This window comes from Alligator mississippiensis, chromosome 11 (genome assembly GCF_030867095.1).
Source record: "Alligator mississippiensis isolate rAllMis1 chromosome 11, rAllMis1, whole genome shotgun sequence".
NCBI lineage: Eukaryota > Metazoa > Chordata > Crocodylia > Alligatoridae > Alligator > Alligator mississippiensis.
In genome coordinates, this window is record NC_081834.1 from 40,752,645 (window position 1) to 40,772,732 (window position 20,088).

Below are 20,088 nucleotides of genomic sequence, written 5' to 3' on the forward strand. Positions count from 1 at the left end.
GTTCATGCCAAAACGCTTGTGCCATGGTCTGTACTCTGTTGTACAAGATAAGAAATTTGACTCAAGACTGTTTTGATAAATTGTATTTACAAGTCTGCAAAAATGAATGAGCTGTTGAAGGCTGCTTAGAGTTTCAAGTTAAAGGCTCCTGGCAGTGTCACTGTTGGTATGAAAAGGAGCCAAATGGTTGTAGAAATGGGAGGAAGCGTTTCTAATTAATGCCTGGCTAGTTCTAATGCAGTTCTCATAATGCTGTTCATCTGGTCACTAACTGGAGATGAGGAGACATGGGAACTGGGAGTAGGCCTTCTGTCATGTATGCTGCTATTCATACTTTCTTTCAGGATCCACCCTGGCACTTTTGGCCTTTGCTATCCTGATCATCAGTGATAACTTGATTAGCACCAAGCTGGAAAGAGAGCCAAGTGACATTGCTGCTACTTACTTTGATGTTACTAGCCAGTTGCAAAGTTTGATCTGATTGGAACCAGAGGGAGGTTTGAATGCAAGTGAAAAACAAGTTTTGTGTTGTTGACATGCAGATCTGCTGCTTGTTCTCTGACTACTGGGGTCCTTTAGCATGTGTTCCTTATCATTCTCAAAAGTGAAGTTTAGTATTAACAATGTCTTTTTTTGTACAACTATGGTTTCTTAACCCTAGTTTTTACTTTTGGAACTTTGTGAAGAATAAACCACAACATCTTGAATTTGATTGGTAAATTGTGTGTTGAGGGGGGAAAATGCTTATGTAATTTGATGGAAGGGCAGAGAGGCAGTCGTGGCTTACAGAACTTTTTATGTAGGTCTGTGAAGTTTGTAGGTCAAAATAACAGTAGTAGTAATAATTGCTCACTTGCTTACACAGGCATAACAAGCGGTTTCTGCATCCTGGGTGGCAGCAATGGCTGAGACATCAGTGACTGTGGCTACCTTTCTACAGTATCTTAAAATTTGGTGCCACTCCCTGTTATGCTCCTGCTCACTTAGCAGCCAGTACTAGCAGGTGGTAGCTGATTGGTCAGAAGTAGCTTGCAGCCTCAATCCCAGAGTGAAATGTTTATTACAAAACGAAAGTAGTTGCTATATTTTCAGATATATGATGCACCTGTGCACCAAGCAAGGATAACATTTGTGGAGAAGAAAAGCTTTTTTTTTTTTTTTTAACATTAGCTTGATTTTTGAAGTTTGACCAGTTTTTATGATGATCAATATTGCAATTTTTTTTTTTGTGCATGGTTGTATACATTTACAACAAGTTTTGCTATTATTCATGGAAAGTTATCTTGCCTTAAATGTTACAGTTGTCCGGTTTTTGGTTTTTATAGTAAGTCACTAAAGTTCTTCTGCGGAGTTACCACCATTTTCACAACTACTGAAACTGCAGAAGTTTTCCTCTTCAGAAACTTGACTCTAATTTTCACTTGCTTTGTGTGGAATGTCCTCCTCACTTACCATCTTGTGTGCTGCTGAATTTTAGTTTCCTTAGAGAAGTTAACAATTTTTGGTTTGACTCAAGTCTGAGAATTTTATCCACTAGCTAATGAATGTAACGATTGGCCTTTTTTTAACCTTTAAAACTGTGTTGCATTACTGACTTTGTCCATCATCATCTCATTCCAGTGTTCCTTCCTGACAATTTTTGAAGAGTTTATTAATAGGCATATCCAATTGCTGCAGCTGTGATGTGAGACCTCTGCAAATGATGGCTAGATCAAGATTTCATTCTTGGAATTTCTTCTTGGTTGTGCTCTGTGCACAAAAGTAATCAGGCAACTAGGGATGGCCTCTAAAGAGCTCCTGAATGGCCGCACCATATTGTCAATCCATAGTCGCATCACGTTTTTGTTTATCCTCCCTTTTTCGTGGGCATGGACAAAAACACCGCAAGGAATTTTCTTTCTTAGGATTTTTTCAGTTAGAAAAATTAGCTTTGACCACAATTTTGTATCATTGTCTAGTACATCAAGACAAGTGTAATACATCTTCTTTTCTCATGATCATTGGTTTTTAGTGTCATCAGCTTTCTCCTTCACATCTGTGGCCTTATTGGATAGCACACCAAAATGAATCTCATCCATGCCTCTAATTTTGACTCCTTTCTGTTGCATTTATCTTTGAATCTGTGGCATTCTACAACCTTGCACCCATTCCACTTGTGACCTTTATGCAGTTGTCGTTGAATACATTCATAGTCTGTGAAATATCAGGAATCAACATACACATCTACTGAAATCTTCTGTTTTTTGTCACTTCCTGTGCGTGTGGGGGAAGACAACACTCATCTTTATGCTAGAAATGGACATTTAATTGTCGAACCAGCCTCTGCTATACTTCCTGTTCTAGCTTTGGCACATTAGCTGACTTGCTATGTGTAGTGCACATCCTTTTCTTTTGGTTTGTTTTTGGTTTGTGTGTGTGTGGTGTTTTTTTGTGTTTTTTTTTTTGTTTTTTTGTTTTTTTAACTAAATCTTTGTCTTGTCCATGATGGAATCACATTTGTAGCTTTGTTTCAGTTTTCTTCTGCATATTTTGCTATATTTAATTTAAACAAGTTGTATAAAATTCTTCATTGCTGATCTGTGCTTGTTGACCACATACTCTTCTAGATGCACTATAGGAGGCCTATAACAGGTGGTAGTAACAGCTGCCTGTGAACACTTGCTAGTGCCATGTACAGCACAGAGACCCTTCATTTGTATAATTTGATGAAAATTAAGTGCCCCTCTAGAGGTTATAGATATCTGCAATAACACAGTTCTGAAACAAATTGATTTCTATATCATTTGCCATTACATCCTGCCATCTCTCTTTGCCATTGGCCACCATGTGGGAGATCTCAGGAATCAGGATCAAATAGGTCACAAAGGGAATTATTCTAGGTACTTCAAAGACCATAACAAATATTGCTCCATAAGTCAAGTATAGGTCAAAATGTTTTTGAACAGAAGGTAAACAAGCACATAGTTTCAGTGATGACTAGTCTGGAAAGGGTCATTTGACTCTTGGGTCTTGGACTTGGTTGCTTGTGTACTGTGAGAATTTCTTTAGATGCAGATGCAGGTTAGGTAGCAATAAAACAAGTTTTCTTTCCAGAGCTTTCAATGTGATTATCTAGCTTCTTTTTGAGAGAGTTTGGTATCTGGCTCTGTGTCCAGCTGGCTGTCCTCAATGTCATTCTGATACGACATGTCATAATGTCCTTCTGCTAATGGTGGAATTCCCACTTGAAAACACTAGCGTTTTTAAACCCCCATCGTTCTGTTGTCATGGTGACTGGTAACTGTTGTATTACTCAGTGTTGCCAGTGAATTACAATATTCCGGTGCTTCATTTGATCCTGCTGCTTCCAGAAATACTTTCATCCGTGAACATTGTAAAATACATTACATAGAGCAGGTCACGCGCTGTCTTTTTTCCTTCTTGCTTAAGGCTTTGCTTATCAAACCTTGAGACTGAAACAACCTGAGTGAATGGTGGTGAAAGGTTCTTCAGTTTCTATCATGAGTCACTGGGCGTTCATACACATGTGGGGGGAGGGTGGCACTTAAATCAGAGCAAGTCTGAGAGTTGCTTTAATTAAAGTGCCTGAAGTGTCACATGTATCAGCATCTCTGCACTGAAATGTGGCGGTGGGGGCACTTTAACTAAAGATTGTTGAATGATTTTTAGTTAAAGCACCCCTGCTGCCGATTTTCAGCATGGGGACACTGATGCACATGACACTGGAGTCCACTGGAGCATGGTAGTTACCAGGAGTCTGCTCCTATGTGTTGTAATTATAGCATGTTGGAGCAGCCTCAGTGTACGTGCGCCCATTGTGTTTGTAGCTCCCTTCAGTCAAATCCAAAGGGAAGCGGTATTTAAGAGAGCTTTTTTTAACCATTCTTGTTAATAAAATATTTTTTAACTTTGTGTGCCCTGTTTTTATAGTCACTTCTTTAGAGATTTCTGGATTTTAAAGTTGGAACAGACTATTCTGTTGAATATGCCAATTTATGTAATGCAATCCATAGACTTCACCTATTGAACTCCTGCATCTATCCTATCAACTTATACTTGGAACTGGGACCAGTTTTATAAAGACTTGAGTTTGTGGACATGTGAAGCATCTACTAGATAAATTGACTTCAATAGGTGGCAAAAATGCAGCAGACATGAGACACAGCCCTTTTAGGTAGCAAATCACTTAGGGTAAATACCTCTTACCAAAAAAAAAGTAACTATTGTGTGGGAAATGTACTGTATAGAATGTGTTGTATCCATTTCCCTACTTGGTTTCATTTTGAAGTAACTGTTCTCTCTATGTAAACTGCTTTTCCCAGCATTTAGGGCACATCTACATGTGCATTTTAATGTGTATTAACCTATTTTAATGCACATTAAAGCATCACTTAAACATACTATCTAATGTGCATTAAAATAGGCTAATGTGCGTTAAGTGTAGCTAAAAAGCTGTACTCTTTAGTTAATGCACATTAAGACAGGCTAATGCACACTTTTCTACCTCATTGTGAGGTACTAGGAGATTTAATGTGCATTTACTAAAGTGTGTTAATGCATGTATAGATGTGCCCTTAATAGCCAGACACTGCAGCACCTACTACACACACCCAGCATGGGAGAGCTGGTTATATATCTCTTCTTTACCACAGAATACATTTACTAGGGATTTAAAATCCAGAATAAATTATTCTATAGCGGTCCTCTTATGTCTCTATACTTATAGGAGGACAAAATCTTGGCCTCACTGAAGTCAGTGGCTAAGCTTCTCTTCTGGCCCAGATTTCATTCTTGGTGCTGATCAGACAACCAAGAGATTGTATAAGTTATATTGTGGGCACAATAAGCCAGGTAACTACTTTTAAAATCAAGTGCCTGATCTTCTGTTCAGACTCTTGCAATTTTTAGCTATGACCACGTAGTATTTACAAAACTGCTATTTATGCTGCATATGGCTGTGTAACTTTGTGTTCTGTTCCTTGTAAAAATAAATCTCTTTGCTCTTACTAAGGACTTCACAATGCAGATTTGGTCAGGTTTGAGCTAATGACAAGCTCTATTTTATGTGTAAGATAATGTTGTTGTTTAGAGCATCTCGTGGCAAATTATTTAAGTACTTTTTTGAAAAAATAGCTTCTGGCTAATTAGGTAGAACACGTCTTTTCTTCAAATGCCAGTCTTTTGCCTCCAGTCAGACTTTTTACTTTCTCAATAACTAACTTAGTATTTTCTTATAACACCTAACCCTGGAATAGGCATGTTCTCAGTTTAAAAGTCAGCATTAGGAAAACGTTGTGGAATCTTAACTAGAAGAGCAGGGCTCTCCTCACCATTTTTGATGAAACAGAAAGCAATATTGCCCCTTTACTGAGCATTAGCAGGTCTTAGGGCTGTCTACATCTGTTTGCTATGGGAGTGGATATTGGTGATTCAGAAGCAAGTTACTTTTAGTGTAATCTTATTTTTATAGAATATCATTGATTCCTGGCAGGTGTGTTCAGAATGCCTGGAAGCAATTCTCATTTGCAGAAACTTCAGCTAAAACATTACTGTTGTTACCAAAAGATTTTGGGCATCTCTCTCCTCGGGCTTTCTCAATCACTTGTTTATAAATATAATGCTTTTTTTTCTGGCTAAGATTTTTGGTGTGGTGGTACCTTATATTGGCACCCTTTGATTTGGGGTTGATCTAGATAAGGCATGCTGCCCATGTACTACACTGATGAAGGTTTAGGTTGTCTAACGTACTGGAATTTATACCCCTATCTCCATCTAGATGAAACTACTATTCATGTCCTTCCTTTAGGCTCTGGGCTTTCTGTCTAGGAAATTCTGGATCCAAAACTGGTTATTCAGGATTGAATGGTCTTCAGAAGCGAGCCTGGCCCTCAACCATCTCTTTCAGCACCAAGAAAATGGATATTTGACTGACCTGATGAGCAGACAATAAGTCCTTTACTACTTGCTTTTTGTTTTTTGGCAGTAGTGTAAAGAGGGATGGGTAAGCATGATATTAGCATCTTTCACTGTCACAATGACATCTGTCCCTTAACTTGTATAAACATATTCGGAAGGTACTACTGGGATTTGATGGGATTTAACGTGTAAAAATTGATTGGCAGTGAAACTAAGGCTTGTTAAAATCCTGAGTGACGTGACCATATTCTTGAAGTAACTATTACATTGAGTTCTATATAGGATTCCACTGTACTGAGAGCTTTTCTGTTTTTGTGACCTAGTTGGGAAGATGCAACATTCTTGCAGGCAAGTTAAGGAAGTACAGGCTGGATAAATGGACTGTTGGGTGGACAGAAGACTGGATAAAGCATCGGGTTTAGATTCATAGAAGTAGGGGCGGAAGGGACCTTGTAGATCATCAAGTCTGACCCCTGCCTGGACAGGAGAGAAAACGGCTCAAATGACCCCAGCCAGGTAGACATCAAGCCTCCTCTTAAATACCCACATGGTAGGAGCCATCACCACTTCCCTTGGAAGTTGGTTCCAGATCCTAGCCACCCTGACTGTTAAGTAGTGCCTTTGGATGTCTAGTCTAAACCTACTCTCTAACAATTTGTGGCTGTTATTCCTTGTTATCCCGGGGGGGTGCTAGGGGGAACAGGGTCTCTCCCAAACCCTGCTGGTCCCCGCTGGTGAGTTTATAGATGGCCACCAGGTCCCCCCTCAGCCTTCTCTTGCTAAGGCTGAACAGGTTAAGGTCCCATAGCCTCTCTTCGTAGAGTCTGACCTGCTGTCCCCAGGTTCAGAGGTAGTAATCAATGGCTCGATGTCTAGTTGGCAGCCAGTATCAAGTGGAGTGTCCCAGGGGTTGCTCCTGGGGATGGTTTTGTTCAATGTCTTCATCAACAACTTGGACGATGGCATAGGGTGCACCCTCAGCAAGTTTGAAGATGAAACCAAGCTGGGGGGAATAGCAGATACACTGGAGGGTAGGGCAAGGATTCAGAGTGACCTAGACAAATTGAAGAATTGGGCCAAAAGAAATTTCATGCAGTTCAACAAGGAAAAGTGCAAAGTCCTGCACTTAGGACAGAACGGTCCCATGCACCGGTGCAGGCTGGGGGCCAACTGGCTGGGTAGCAGCTCTGCAGAAAAGGACCTGGGGGTTATAAGCTGAATGAGCCAAGTGTGCCCTTGTTGCCAAAAAGTCTAATGGCATATTGGGCTGCATTGGTAGGAGTATTGCCAGCAGGTCAAGGGAAGTGCTATTCCCCTCTATTCAGCACTGATAAGGCCACATCTGGGGTACTGTGCTCAGTTTTGGGCCCCCCACTACAGAAAGAATGTGGACAAATTGAAGAGAGTCCAGTGAAGGGCAACAAAAATGGTGAGGGGGCTGGGGGACATGACTTGTGAGGAGGGCTGAGGGAAATGGGTTTATTTAGTCTAGAGAAGAGGAGACAGAGGGGATTTAATAGCAGCCTTTAACTACCTGAAGTGGGGTTTGAAAGAGGATGGAGCTGGACTGTTCTTAGTGGTGGCAGATGACAGGACAAGGAGCCAGTGGTCTCAAGTTGAAGCAAGGGAAGTTAGGTTAGATGTTAAGAAGAATTTTCTCACTAGGAGGGTAATAAAACACTGGAACAGGTTACCCAGAGAGGTGGTGGACTCTCCATCTTTGGAGGTTTTCAAGACCCAGCTAGACAAAGCCTTGTTGGGGATGGCCCTGCTTTGAGCAGGGGGTTGGATTAGATGTGACCTCCTGAGGTCCCTTCCAACCCTCATTTTCTATGACACATCTTTGCTTGGGTTCATGTATTTAAAGGCCAGAATAAACCAGTATAGCACAGACCACAGCATTTTACCTGTTAACATTTTTTGGTATTGAGCCAATGTTCATAGATCCATAGATGTTAGGGTCGGAAGGGACCTCAATAGATCGTCGAGTCCGACCCCCTGCGTAGGCAGGAAAGAGTGCTGGGTCTATATGACCCCAGCTAGATGCCTATCTAACCTCCTCTTGAAGACCCCCAGGGTAGGGGAGAGCACCACCTCCCTTGGGAGCTCGTTCCAGACCCTGGCCACTCGAACTGTGAAGAAGTTCTTCCTAATGTCCAATCTACATCTGCTTTCTGCTAGCTTGTGGCCATTATTTCTTGTAACCCCTGGGGGCGCCTTGGTGAATAAATACTCACCAATTCCCTTCTGTACCCCCGTGATTAACTTATAGGCAGCCACAAGGTCGTCTCTCAACCTTCTCTTGCGGAGGCTGAAGAGGTCCAGGTGCTCTAGTCTCTCCTCATAGGGCTTGGCCTGCAGGCCCTTGACCATACGAGTGGCCCTTCTCTGGACCCTCTCCAGGTTATCTGCATCCCTCTTGAAGTGCGGCGCCCAGAATTGCACGCAGTACTCCAACTGCGGTCTGACCAGCGCCCGATAGAGGGGAAGTATTGCTTCCTTGGCCCTATTCGTCATGCGTCTGCTGATGCACGATAAAGTGCCATTGGCTTTTCTGATGGCTTCGTCACACTGCCAACTCATGTCCATCTTGGAGTCCACTAGGAGTCCAAGATCCCTTTCCACTTCCATGCCACCCAGCAGGTCATTCCCTAGGCTGTAGGTGTGCTGGACATTTTTCCTCCCTAGGTGCAGCACTTTGCATTTCTCCTTGTTGAACTGCATTCTGTTGTTTTCTGCCCACTTGTCTAACCTGTCCAGGTCTGCTTGCAGCTGTTCCCTGCCCTCCGGTGTGTCCACTTCTCCCCATAGCTTTGTGTCATCTGCAAACTTGGACAGAGTACATTTCACTCCCTCGTCCAAGTCGCTGATGAAGACATTAAAGAGTATCGGTCCAAGGACCGAGCCCTGCGGGACCGCACTGCCCACACCCTTCCAGGTCGAAGCCGACCCATCCACCACGACTCTCTGGGTGCGACCCTCCAGCCAATTCGCCACCCACCGGACTGTGTAGTCATCCAAGTCACAGCCTCTTAACTTGTTCACCAGTATGGGGTGGGATACTGTATCGAAGGCCTTCCTGAAGTCTAAGTATATGACATCCACCCCTCCTCCTGTGTCCAGGCGTTTCGTAACCTGGTCATAAAAAGAGACTAGATTGGTCAGGCACGATCTGCCTGCCACGAACCTGTGCTGGTTTCCCCTCAGCATAATTTGTCCTGCTGGGCTCTTGCATATGTTAGCCTTGATAATTTTTTCAAAGACTTTGCCAAGGATGGAGGTGAGACTGACTGGCCTATAGTTGCCTGGGTCCTCCTTCCTCCCCTTCTTGAAAATGGGGGACCATATTGGCCCTTTTCCAGTCCTCCGGGACTTGGCCTGTGCACCACGAGCGTTTGAATATTCCTGCCAGTGGCTCTGCAATGATGTCGGCCAGTGCCTTCAGCACCCTCGGATGGAGCTCATCTGGGCCTGCCGACTTAAAGGCATCCAGTTCTTCTAGCTTTAAACAGAATTTTTTTTAAAAGATAGAGTCTCTATTTATACAAATGTTATCCACCTTCTCCCTAGGTAAATTACTCTGAAGGGTAGCTGGTAAATGTAAATGGGTTAAAAAATGACACAGAGAGAACATTTTTTGCTTCTACATATTCCCCTGTTTATGCATCAAGGAACACATTAGCCCTCCTAATTGCATCATTTCACAGAAACCTCACATTAGATAACCGCTTAAGCATGACCCATAAACCTTTTGCATTATCACTGCTTTCCACAGTAGTTTCCCATCTTGCATAACCTGTATTTTGCCCCCTTCCTAAATGATGACTCTGCTTTTGCTTTGTGATTTTTTTTTAATGTTACCACTAAGCCCAATTTACCACGATCCTGGATTGGTCTGTGGAACTGAACTGTCCTTATCTTTTATCACTTTGTCTCATGCCATATGAATGTTCTCCCATATACTTTAAAGCAACTTATACAAGAAGCAGCTCAAGCATCCTACTTAAATTCTAAGAGGGAAGTCATAAAAGCAGTAATTAACCATGATAAATTGATGTTTTGTTGCTTTTAAGCATGTAATGGAAGGAGAGATTACTTGTAATTTTGTCCTTCTTGAAGGCATTTAATTTCTTGGAGGCTTCAGTATCTGGTTAATTGGCCTCTTTCTGGGAATCAGGACTGTGTACATGGCTACAGCAGTTACCATGACCAGTTATCCTACTCTCTGCTTTTTTGCATGCTTTTGCACTGCCAGGTATCTGACTTGTTATGGAGACCTGTTGAGCATATAGCTTTCTCTCTTGGTGTGTTTGAAAAAGGTGAATCTTTATAGTTGTTCCTCAAGGGGGTTTTATACTAGCACAAAGTTTGAATCAAAATTTACTCTCGTTTAATTGCTTGTTGAATGAAATGCATTCTCATACTCCCGCAGCTAGTCTCTTGCCCTCTCCTGCCAGCTTTCTAGCAACAGTGGTGTGTTCTCAGATATCAACATTTGGCTATTGTAAGTATAGTATTCATATCTGGGTTTCCAGATAACTCTCCTTGACAGGCTGTAAAAGTGATCTCCTCAGTTTCCTGCCACTGGTAACCGAGGACAGTATTTGTCCCTTTATGTCATTACCTGCTTTAGATAACAGCTGCTTTGGAAAATATTTTAGCTGAAATAAATGATTGTCTCTGGAAAATTTACTTAAATCAGTCCTTGAAAACAGCAACCAGAGCAAGTACTGTAGGCTTATTGAGCCACACGCACTGAACTGCAGCAGAAGGAGCCTCTCAACTAGGTGTCCATTTGAACAGACTTGTTCTAAAGGTTGTGGGATAGGTCATGGTACTGGTTGCAGTGCAGATGTTCCTTGTTGGGTCTCTAGGAATTCCTTGCATGGCATCGGTGTTATGAGTTTTCACCCATTTTGGAACCTTTTTGAATGAGCTGTCAGTGCCTCAGTTTCTGGCTTTTTCTAATGTAATGAATAGAGTGAAAAAAAGTCAAATGATGATGTGCAAGACTTGTCTAGCAGCTTATATCTCACCTGTCTTGACTAAATTAAAGCAAGTATTTTTAAAATACTACAAGAGAGCACAGCAGAATTGCTACCTTGCCTGCAAGTGCTTTCAAGTGAATTGGCCCTTGTTTTCATGGGCTTTGTCTTCTAAGGAAAGCCTGTTTTCCCAAATTCACACTTGGATTTGAAGAAATGGGATAAGGTTTCTTGGAAGGGGAGAGCCCTCTGGGAGATGGGGGGGAAATGGAGCACTTGTTAACTTCTTTTTGAGATGGAGGTGAAGGGAAGGAAGAGAACTGGATCATTTCAGAGCTCCTTGCAGTCTCCTTTTTAAATCTTTGCCATTATCAGGGGGTTGTTTTAAATTGTACCCTGTGTTGCTCTAATTGTGAGGTTCTGCATTATTCTGCGAAATTAGATTATTTCTCTATTTGTGTCACTGGGGCTGGGACTGCAAAGGTGGGAAGAGCCTTATCCTCTGGGACAGGGTTGCCTCAAGATGTTCAGGCAGTGTTTGCAGCCAACTTTTAATGCTCCTATGGAAGTCCTGTTAGCCTGAAGAATAGTAGGGTGTGGGACAAAGGAGGATAAATGGAGATTAACCACATGCCCTTATATTGACAAATTAGTAACTGCTTTTATATTAGAAAATAGCTGCACAGGCTATGATTTCTGTTGTTCAATTCTGTAGCCTAGGAGAGATACTTTTGAGAGATGCCTGTACACTTGGTGGGTGTACTGGCATGCATGGTGGGACACATGCTAAACAAATAAAGAATGGAAATTATTAATCCATATGTAGCGCACAGTGTGAAATATGATCAGTAACTAGGCAGTCATCTCTGATTCACATGTGCAAGTTAGGCTTGGTGACGGTGAGAAGAAGGCTATTAATTTTGAACTTGCTATTTTACTAATGTAACTTAAATAGTAGGGATAATATTCCCTTGCTTGTAAATTTTATAAATTACTTCTATTTGATAGCCTGCTGTCTGCATGTCACTTCATATAATTTGATGAAGTGAGCTGTAGCGCATGAAAGCTCATTTATCTCTTATTCAGTTAACCTGTAACAGGGGTGGTCAGACTCATCTGGCTTTGTGAGCCAGGCAAGTGGCGCAGGATTGGCCCACAAACTGGATCAACGGCATGTGGCTAGCCCAGCAGGGTGGATCAGGTGCATGGAGCTCTCCCATTCCATTCCTGCCCATGCTGAATCCAGAGCCCACATCACTTGCTCTGGCTGCTCCAGGATGCATGCTGCAGGTGGCACCTGCCCCAGCTGGGATGGGATGTGTGCCCCATGCTTTGCTATCCATGCAGCACACAGCCCAGGGAAGGGGGAGTGCCACATGTAGTGCAGGTCCTGGAGCAGGTGCTACATGTAGCCTGTGTCCCAGAGTGGCTGTGGGGGGGAGATACTGTATGAGGCTATTCCTGTTCATGCTGCTTGTGCGTCTAGTCCAAACACAGGGGCAGTGCCAAGGGACAGATAACAGGGCTCCATGGGACACATTTTTGACACCCCTGGCTTATAAAACACACCTCTACCTTGCCTTCTGGCTGACTTCAGACTAACGCAGCCAACTACCTCTCTTTTCTTTATAAAGGGATTACACAGTTACTAGTGAAACAAGTAAACTTTACCCATCCTGCGCATTGGGTTGCAAAATGCCAGAAGGGATTACAGGTTTACAGGAGGGGTACTTCAAGATCAATTTACCCCTCCATAATTTCTATAAATTGAGTGGCACCCAGTTTCAAAAATTAATTTATGTACAGTGCTTATTTCCATACAGAGGGACTGGGCAGTGGGGATGAGGGATTGTTCAGGCAGGGACAAGCCTGAGCCAGGCTTATTTTCTTAGTTTATCTACTTATCTCCTCACACCTCATGACCCTCTTCCAAGGATCTGGTGGCACCCTAGGGTGTCTTGGCACTCTGGTTGAGAATCTCTGCTGTAATGACTATAGAAGTAATAATCAAAATAAGGTATTTAATTTTTTCCTAGTTTGTGTTTTTGTATATGATATAGCAAATTAATAGAGCTCTGCAAAGCTTCGGTTGCCAATTCAAGTCAGAGGAGATTCAGCCCAATTCAGTGGCTGAATCTCCAAATCCAAATCGAATTGGGAGACCCGTTAAAAGGTCCGAATCTAATCTGAAGCCTCTAAATAGATTCAGAGATTCGGATCGGCTGGGGAGAAGCAGGCAGAACCGGAGGGCTGCAGGCTGTCCTGCGGCTCCTCAGGCTGTGCCTGCCTCTTCCCGGGTGGGGGGAGCCTAGGAGAAGACCCCATGGCTGCCCTGCCTGGCTCTGGCCCCAGCCTCTAGGCACTTAAAACAAACAAAAAAAAAAAGGCAGCCCCCCCACTCACTGGCTGTAGCAGCAGTGATCAGGGCCTCTGGAGGCTCATAGCAGAGCCCTCCCACTCAGCATGGGGCAGTGGGGGGGAGCAGGGATTGCCCTCCCTACTTGGCACCCACATGGCAGCTGTCACATTGTGCAGGTGTAGCACAGCTTGGCAAGGTGCTGTGTGCTGTCTGGGAGCTGGGGTGGCTCCACCTGTCAGCCGAAGTCTGGCACCGCTCAGCCCCAGCTCCCAAACAGTGCTCAGTGCCCTGCCGAGCCACACTACACCTGTGTGATGCAACAGCTGTCTGGGGAAGGGGGGGGGGAGCAGTTCTGCCACGAGCCCCCAGAGGCCCTGATCGCCACTGCTACAGCTGGTGAGTCGGGGGGGGGAGGGGGTTAAGTGCTGGGAGGCTGGGCTGGGCTGGGTGGGGGATGGGGCTGGGCAGGGCAGCCATGGGGGCTTTTCCCGTGGCTCCCCCCACCTGGGAACAGGCAGGCACAGCCAGACGAGCTGTGGGAGAAACTGCAGCTGCCTGGCTGTGTCTGCCTCTCCCCAGCCGATCCAAATTGGCACCAAATCTCCGATTCTGATTTGGCCTGATCAAATGGGGACAGGTGATTTGAATCACTGAATTAAATCACTATCTTCTGAATTGGCCGAATCCAAATTGAATACTTCTGTATTCACACAAGCCTACAAATTAATGTACGTTCCAGTTAAGTTAAAATTGTTTTTCTTTTAAACTGCATGATATTAGCCCTAGACAGTGTCCCCTCTAAGCTACGCACGTGCATGGCCGTGCACAATAAAAAATCATGCCGCGCAATAACTTTTTTTAATGCCGCACACACAGTGGTGTACCTATGTAGGGGGCCATGGCCCCTGGGCGCTGGCCTGGGGGGCACTCCCAGTGCTGTAGCAAAGGGGCACTAACATGCTCCTCCCCCCCGCCCGCTGTCACTGCCTGCTTTGCATTTGGCCACTGCCCCAACCCAGCCACAGGTTGCTGCAGGAGGGGGGAGGGGCAGGCACACTGAGATACCTGGACCCTCCCAGCCAGGATTGCTCACTGATCTCTAAACCTTAGAGGGGACATTGGCTCTAGGCCCTTAATATATTAGTAAAACTCCTCATTTCTTTTTAACTGGAGAAAAATATGCTGTTACCTGTGACAGTGCATCATGCCAGATCTAGGATTTTGAAGTGGGGTGGAGGGGAGGGTTTCAAAATCCTAGATCTACCTATGCACCTCTCCATAACTTTTGTGATCTAAGCAGCCACCCATTTCAAATACTAATTCATTATGGTGCTTACTTCTTTGTAGAGGGGCCAGGCAGTGGGGGCAGGAGAATTTCCAGGCAAGGAAAAGCCTGAGCCTGTGCTTATCTGCTTTTGTCCTCACACCTCATGTCATCCTTAAAAGGATCTTATTGTACCCCCGCACCATGGTTGACCATCACTGACTTAGCTAATAGGCCACTGGGCTTGAGAGAGAAACACCTGTTTCTGTTGCTGATTTCCTCCATGCTCTTAGTACTCTGTACCTCGTCTTTTTGACTGCTGCTTTCAGGAAAATATTATGAATGAGTATATGTTTCCTCTTCAGTGTATTTAAGCATCACAAGAACTGGATTAAATTAATTTTGACCTTGTAAAATACTAAATGCATATACTTATTAAAAACAATTGATTGGTTTCACTAACAGTTCCATTCTGCCTTCAGTGAGGAAGAAAGCTCCATCCCTTGCCAATGGCAGATGGGGCCTTCTTTCTCTTCTCCCAGAGGAACAGGGGTATCATTGGAAAGGGTTTATGATAGGGGAATTAATCTGAGTTTTGTGAACACTAGTCTACTTCTGCACACAGCTGAGCATGTTCAGTATTTTATATTGTGCAGTAGCTTCATTAACAAGTTGCCCTATCCTCCCTCCCTTTCTCCAAAGCACTGAGGGAGAGACGAGCCTCATCTTTGTTCATCATGTGATAAGCAATTGGGAGATTTAGCATTCACTGTCACCATAACTTTTTCTGTATCAGCTGACAAGCAGGGGTCAGTGGTGATATGGAGGGGGGTATGCAGATAGTCCTCACTAAATACAAAGTTAACCTGAATGGAGACTGTGGGTCCTCTTCTTCTTCCCATGGTCTATTCACATGCTCTTGCTTTTACTTTTTTCCTTGTCTTTTTGTTTCCTTCCTGATCTCTTCTTTACTAGATGACATGAGCTCTTTCCTACTCTGCAGTGTAACTCTTCTGTTGTCCCATCCCCATGCATATGAAGCAAATTGCTGTTCTTCATTGCTGCTTTGGCCTTCTGCTGCTGCATTTTCTCAGTCATCCAGTTCCTTTATCCTGTCCATGCTAGTGGGTGGATTCCTTAACACCAACCTGTAGCAGCCAGCATCTTTTGGTGCATTGCTTCTGTATTTTAGTTTGAGGCACTCACTGTGGAGGTGAAGGATGAACTCCAATATGATTTGTTAGTAGAGTGCCAGGAAGGTGCACCAGATACCCCAAGCTGTGCTATTTGAGTTGAATTTGTCCTAACTGAGGTACCTACTGGACATTGAAATGGGTGTTGAGACACTGTTGGAGCTGACCTGACTCCATCTTCCTATTACTTTTCTAAATTGACTCTACATCAAAGAAAGCTACCTCTCGAGTTCAAGTTTATCATGTTTACTCAAATCTAGGACAAGGTCCCCCCTCTTCCTCCTTGCCCCCCCCCCCAGCAGCATGGAGAAAAAAGCCTCTTGTCTTAAATTTATGTATGAAGCAGGGAGGGGGTGGTGGGGGCAGGCAGCTGCTATGGCTCTGACTGACCCTGAGCATGGGTTGGGCTAGAGTCAGACCCACAGCAGCTTCCTCCCCCACTTTACTGTTGTGCACAGCTTGGCTCTGGCTCGATTCCCCTCTCAGGCACAGAGTACATGGAAACTCCATCCCTTGCCTAACTGGTCAGCACCCCCAACACTGCTGCGTGGCACCTGCTTGGCCATTCAACACTGCTGCAGGGCTCGCACTTCTACCAGCTGTGCTCTGGGAGGAAACAGCCTGAGCAGCATCTCACAGTAAGGGGGCAGGGAAGAGACTGGGGAGTGGGACAGGAGGGGCAAAGCTGGAGTTGGGGGGGGGGGGGTGCCAGTGGGGGGGAGGGGCAGGAAGGCTGCAATGGGAAGGGGGGGGTGCAGAGAGCAAGGGGCCACCTGCCCCCCCCCCCCCTTCCCACCAGCTACTTCTTTCCTTGATTTTTCTTAAAGTTGTCCTGGGGGATGAATTTAAGACAACCCTCCAATAATTAGATTCTATACCTAGAAAACTGTAACAACACATTTATAAATTTTCCATATATAGAATCTTAATTATTGGGGGTCATCTTAAATTCAGGGTTGACCTAGATTTGAGTAAAAATGGTAGTTTCTAGAAGGGACAGTACATCTTTTCTGTTCAGTTTTGCTTCAGTTGTTTGGATCAGATGTAAATGTTAATTAAATGTTTCAATTCAAATTGTCCCTCCAACACTGCCATATTTGTACAGCTGTTGTACACAGTATATTGAATGTTCTGGTGGCTAGATGCTCAGCATCTGCAGATGTTTAGATTAGTTTATTCTGGTAACTGATTGAGCTAGCATGAATTCCCGGTATTTGTGAATTAAGATGAGCAAACAAGATTAAAAAATCCTGAAATAATCCTTAAATGCAGAAGTAGTTAAGTAGGGGAAGATTAGCAAAGTTTTCCTGTATGTACAGTAGCAGTAAGAGATATAGCTAAGCTTGTGCTCTGATTCTAATATTCTTCCACACACCCTTTGGCTGCAGCCAGACAATTCTGTGTGGTATGTGGTGCTGCAGACCCCTCTGTGGTGCCACACACCGCACATTCAGGCACTTCCCATGCTGCTACCTTGCAGTGCGGAGGCTGGGGTGGGGGGTAGGGTTTTTGACCTGGGAGGTCCTGGAGTAAAAAAAAAAAAGCCTGCACGGGGGGGAACTGGGGTGGCACACACGGCTACAGTATGTGCTGCCTCAAACCAGAGCTTGGTCCACCAGAGCTGTGCTCTAGCTGCCAGCCGGGCTCCAAGCTGCAGGAGAGCCATGGGCAGCTTCCCCAGCTCCCAGGATCCCAGGTAAGGCTGCTGAGGCCAGCACAGTTGCTGGCCTCAGCCTCCCCTGCCTAACCTGGGGTAACCTGCTGCACGCCAGAGGGTGCATAGCATGGGCGTTCCCCAGGGACAAGCAGCAGCAGCACTAGTTGTGCTGCTGCTTCTTGTCTCCAGGGAACCAAACATCTGTGCTCTTCTGGACACAGCCTTTGTGTGCGAAGAGGGAGGAAATAATTGTAGAAAATGAGGGTTGGAAGGGACCTCAGGAGGTCATCTAGTCCAGTCCCTTGCTCAGAGCCAGGACCGTGCCCAACTAGGTCATCCCAGACAAGGCTTTGTCTAGCTGGGTCTTAAAAACCTCCAAGGATGGAGTCCACCACCTCTCTGGGTAACTTGTTCCAGTACTTTACTACCCTTCTCCTGAGAGAGCTTTTCCTAACATCTAACCTAAACTTCCCTTGCTGCAACTTGAGACCATTGCTCCTTGTCCTGTCATCTGTCACCACTGAGAACAGTCTCTAGCTCCATCCTCTTTTGAACCCTCCTTGAGGTAGCTGAAGGCTGCTGTTAAATCCCCTATGTCTTCTCTTCTCCAGATTAAAGAAGCCCAGTTCCCTCAGTCTCTCCTCAGAAGTCATGTCCCCCAGCCCCCTCACCATTTCTGTTGCCTTCTGCTGGACTCTCTCCAATTTGTGCACATCCTTTCTGTAGTGGGGACCCCAAAACTGGATGCAGTGCTGCAGATGTGACCTCACCAGTGCTGAACAGAGGGGAATAATCACTTCCCTCGATTTGTTGTGAAGTGATATATATTTGTTCTCTCGATTTGTTGAGAAGGGGTGTGTGTGTGTGTGTGTGTGTGTGTGTGTGTGTGTGCCTTTGAATTTTTGGCATAGCTTTTAGTAATCTCTTCCGGGGCTCTGAGACCTTGGGCTGCAGTGCTGATGGGATTCCAGATGGGTTTGGTTTATTGTGCATCCCATTCCTGTGCAAGTCTGTAGCGCAAACAAAGGAATAATCGTGAAGGAAGGCTGAAATAGGTCTATGAGAGAACTAGTTTGTCCCACTGTCTTGCACTAGCACCAGAAGACCCAGGTTCCTATACTAGAAGGAACCTCTGAATATGGCAGTTGGCTGCAATCACGTGTATTGAGTGGTCAGTCTGAAGGTTTTCACAGGACAGCCTGTGAACATAACACTACTTTCATTAGCTCAGTCATCTTGGAAGCAGCACTGCAAAAAGGCTGTAAGCTAAGCCTTGTCCTTTCTGAGCCATTGCTTACTCAACTCATTCAGTGTTGTGATCAGTTCAGTATAGATTTGGCCTTATTGGTAGGTTCTAAGTGTATTCCCATGGCCTTGCTTGTTTGGGATGGGGAAGGTTAGAGAAGTGAAAAGTTAGAACTCCCAATAAACGTGTGCTCTGTGTGACTTAGCAAACTAAAATTATAGATAAACGTAAGTGGTTTGATCTCTTTGTCACATGATCTGACACAAAGACTTGTTGAATGAGACATGGTTATAGCTAACTGAAGTGTGCCATTTAAATGGTGTATAAAGCCATGCTTAGTAACAACCCACATGCACAACTTGGTTTATAAAGGGAACTTTTCTTGAGTGTAAACTATTTATAGTGAGAGTTCTTTAACTCTTTTGAGCTGTTGATATTGGGGGAAAAATGAGGATCATTGGTGCTCCATATCTCTTTAATGTTAAGGTGAAATGTTGAATCTCATAAGTTCCCTGTGACCAAAATAGTCACAATGCCAGAATGAAACCTTGTCATGTGCTCAGATTTTTCAGAGCGACTAATACTATATACCTTTCCAAGGCTTATTTCAGCAGAGCATGTACTGGCTTGGCTTCCATTTCCTCCATAGCAAACACATGTAGAAGCTTGATTCTTCTTGGTGTGCAAGATGTACAACAGGCATTGTGTGTTAATGTGTAAAAATAAAGCTGGAGACAGCAAAATATGTATGGTGTACAGGAGTCATAGCAGATCCAGTCTTGCTGATGTGTGGATTTTTTCTTTCAGCTGAAGGTCTTCCCCAGGTGTACTACTTTGGACCATGTGGAAAGTACAATGCCATGGTACTAGAACTGCTTGGTCCCAGTTTGGAAGACTTGTTTGACCTCTGTGACAGAACCTTTACTTTGAAGACGGTATTAATGATAGCCATCCAACTGGTGAGTACACAAACTAGCAGGATCTCTGCCTCCTGGTTTGAATTAGGCCAGCTTATTTCTAGCAGCATTTTATCTGGAATTCTACCTTTGGATGGGTGTGAGCATGCCAGTCTTTGTTAGACTGTTTTGTAAAGATTTATAAGTTAAATGTCAAATGAATTCTTGTGGTTAAAGTCTCTTTGACTAGGGAATATTTTTCTTCCTTCCAAATTGGAGTGAAATCCTTGGTTGTGGAAGGAGGGTGGGTTGGTTGGTTGGTTATTTGCTTTCCCTAGTATATTAAACTGCTTAATCCGAAGGACTTTATGAAACATTTGTATGGAAAGATGATGACCATCTGAACAATCACTTAAGGACCAGCATGAAACACCTAGTCCTCAGGTAGAGTGATTCATAGTTTCATAGTTAGTAGGGTCGGAAGGGACCTGAGCAGATCATCAAGTCTGGCCCCCTGCCATGGCAGGAAAGAGTACGGGGGGCAAATGACCCCGGCGAGGTGTTCATCCAGC

The 20,088-nt window shown here is 44.3% G+C and overlaps 1 protein-coding gene across 7 annotated transcripts in view; it reads left to right on the forward strand.

Annotated features, from left to right (window-relative positions):
- The window catches only part of CSNK1G1 (casein kinase 1 gamma 1), a 177,646-nt gene that overhangs the window by 99,717 nt on the left and 57,841 nt on the right, over window positions 1–20,088 (forward strand). For all 7 annotated transcript variants that reach the window (XM_006260903.4, XM_014599947.3, XM_019477573.2 and 4 more), the window contains one exon: window positions 19,428–19,579. In XM_006260903.4, the coding sequence (XP_006260965.1) occupies window positions 19,428–19,579 (152 nt within the window). The remainder of the gene's footprint in view (window positions 1–19,427; window positions 19,580–20,088) is intronic.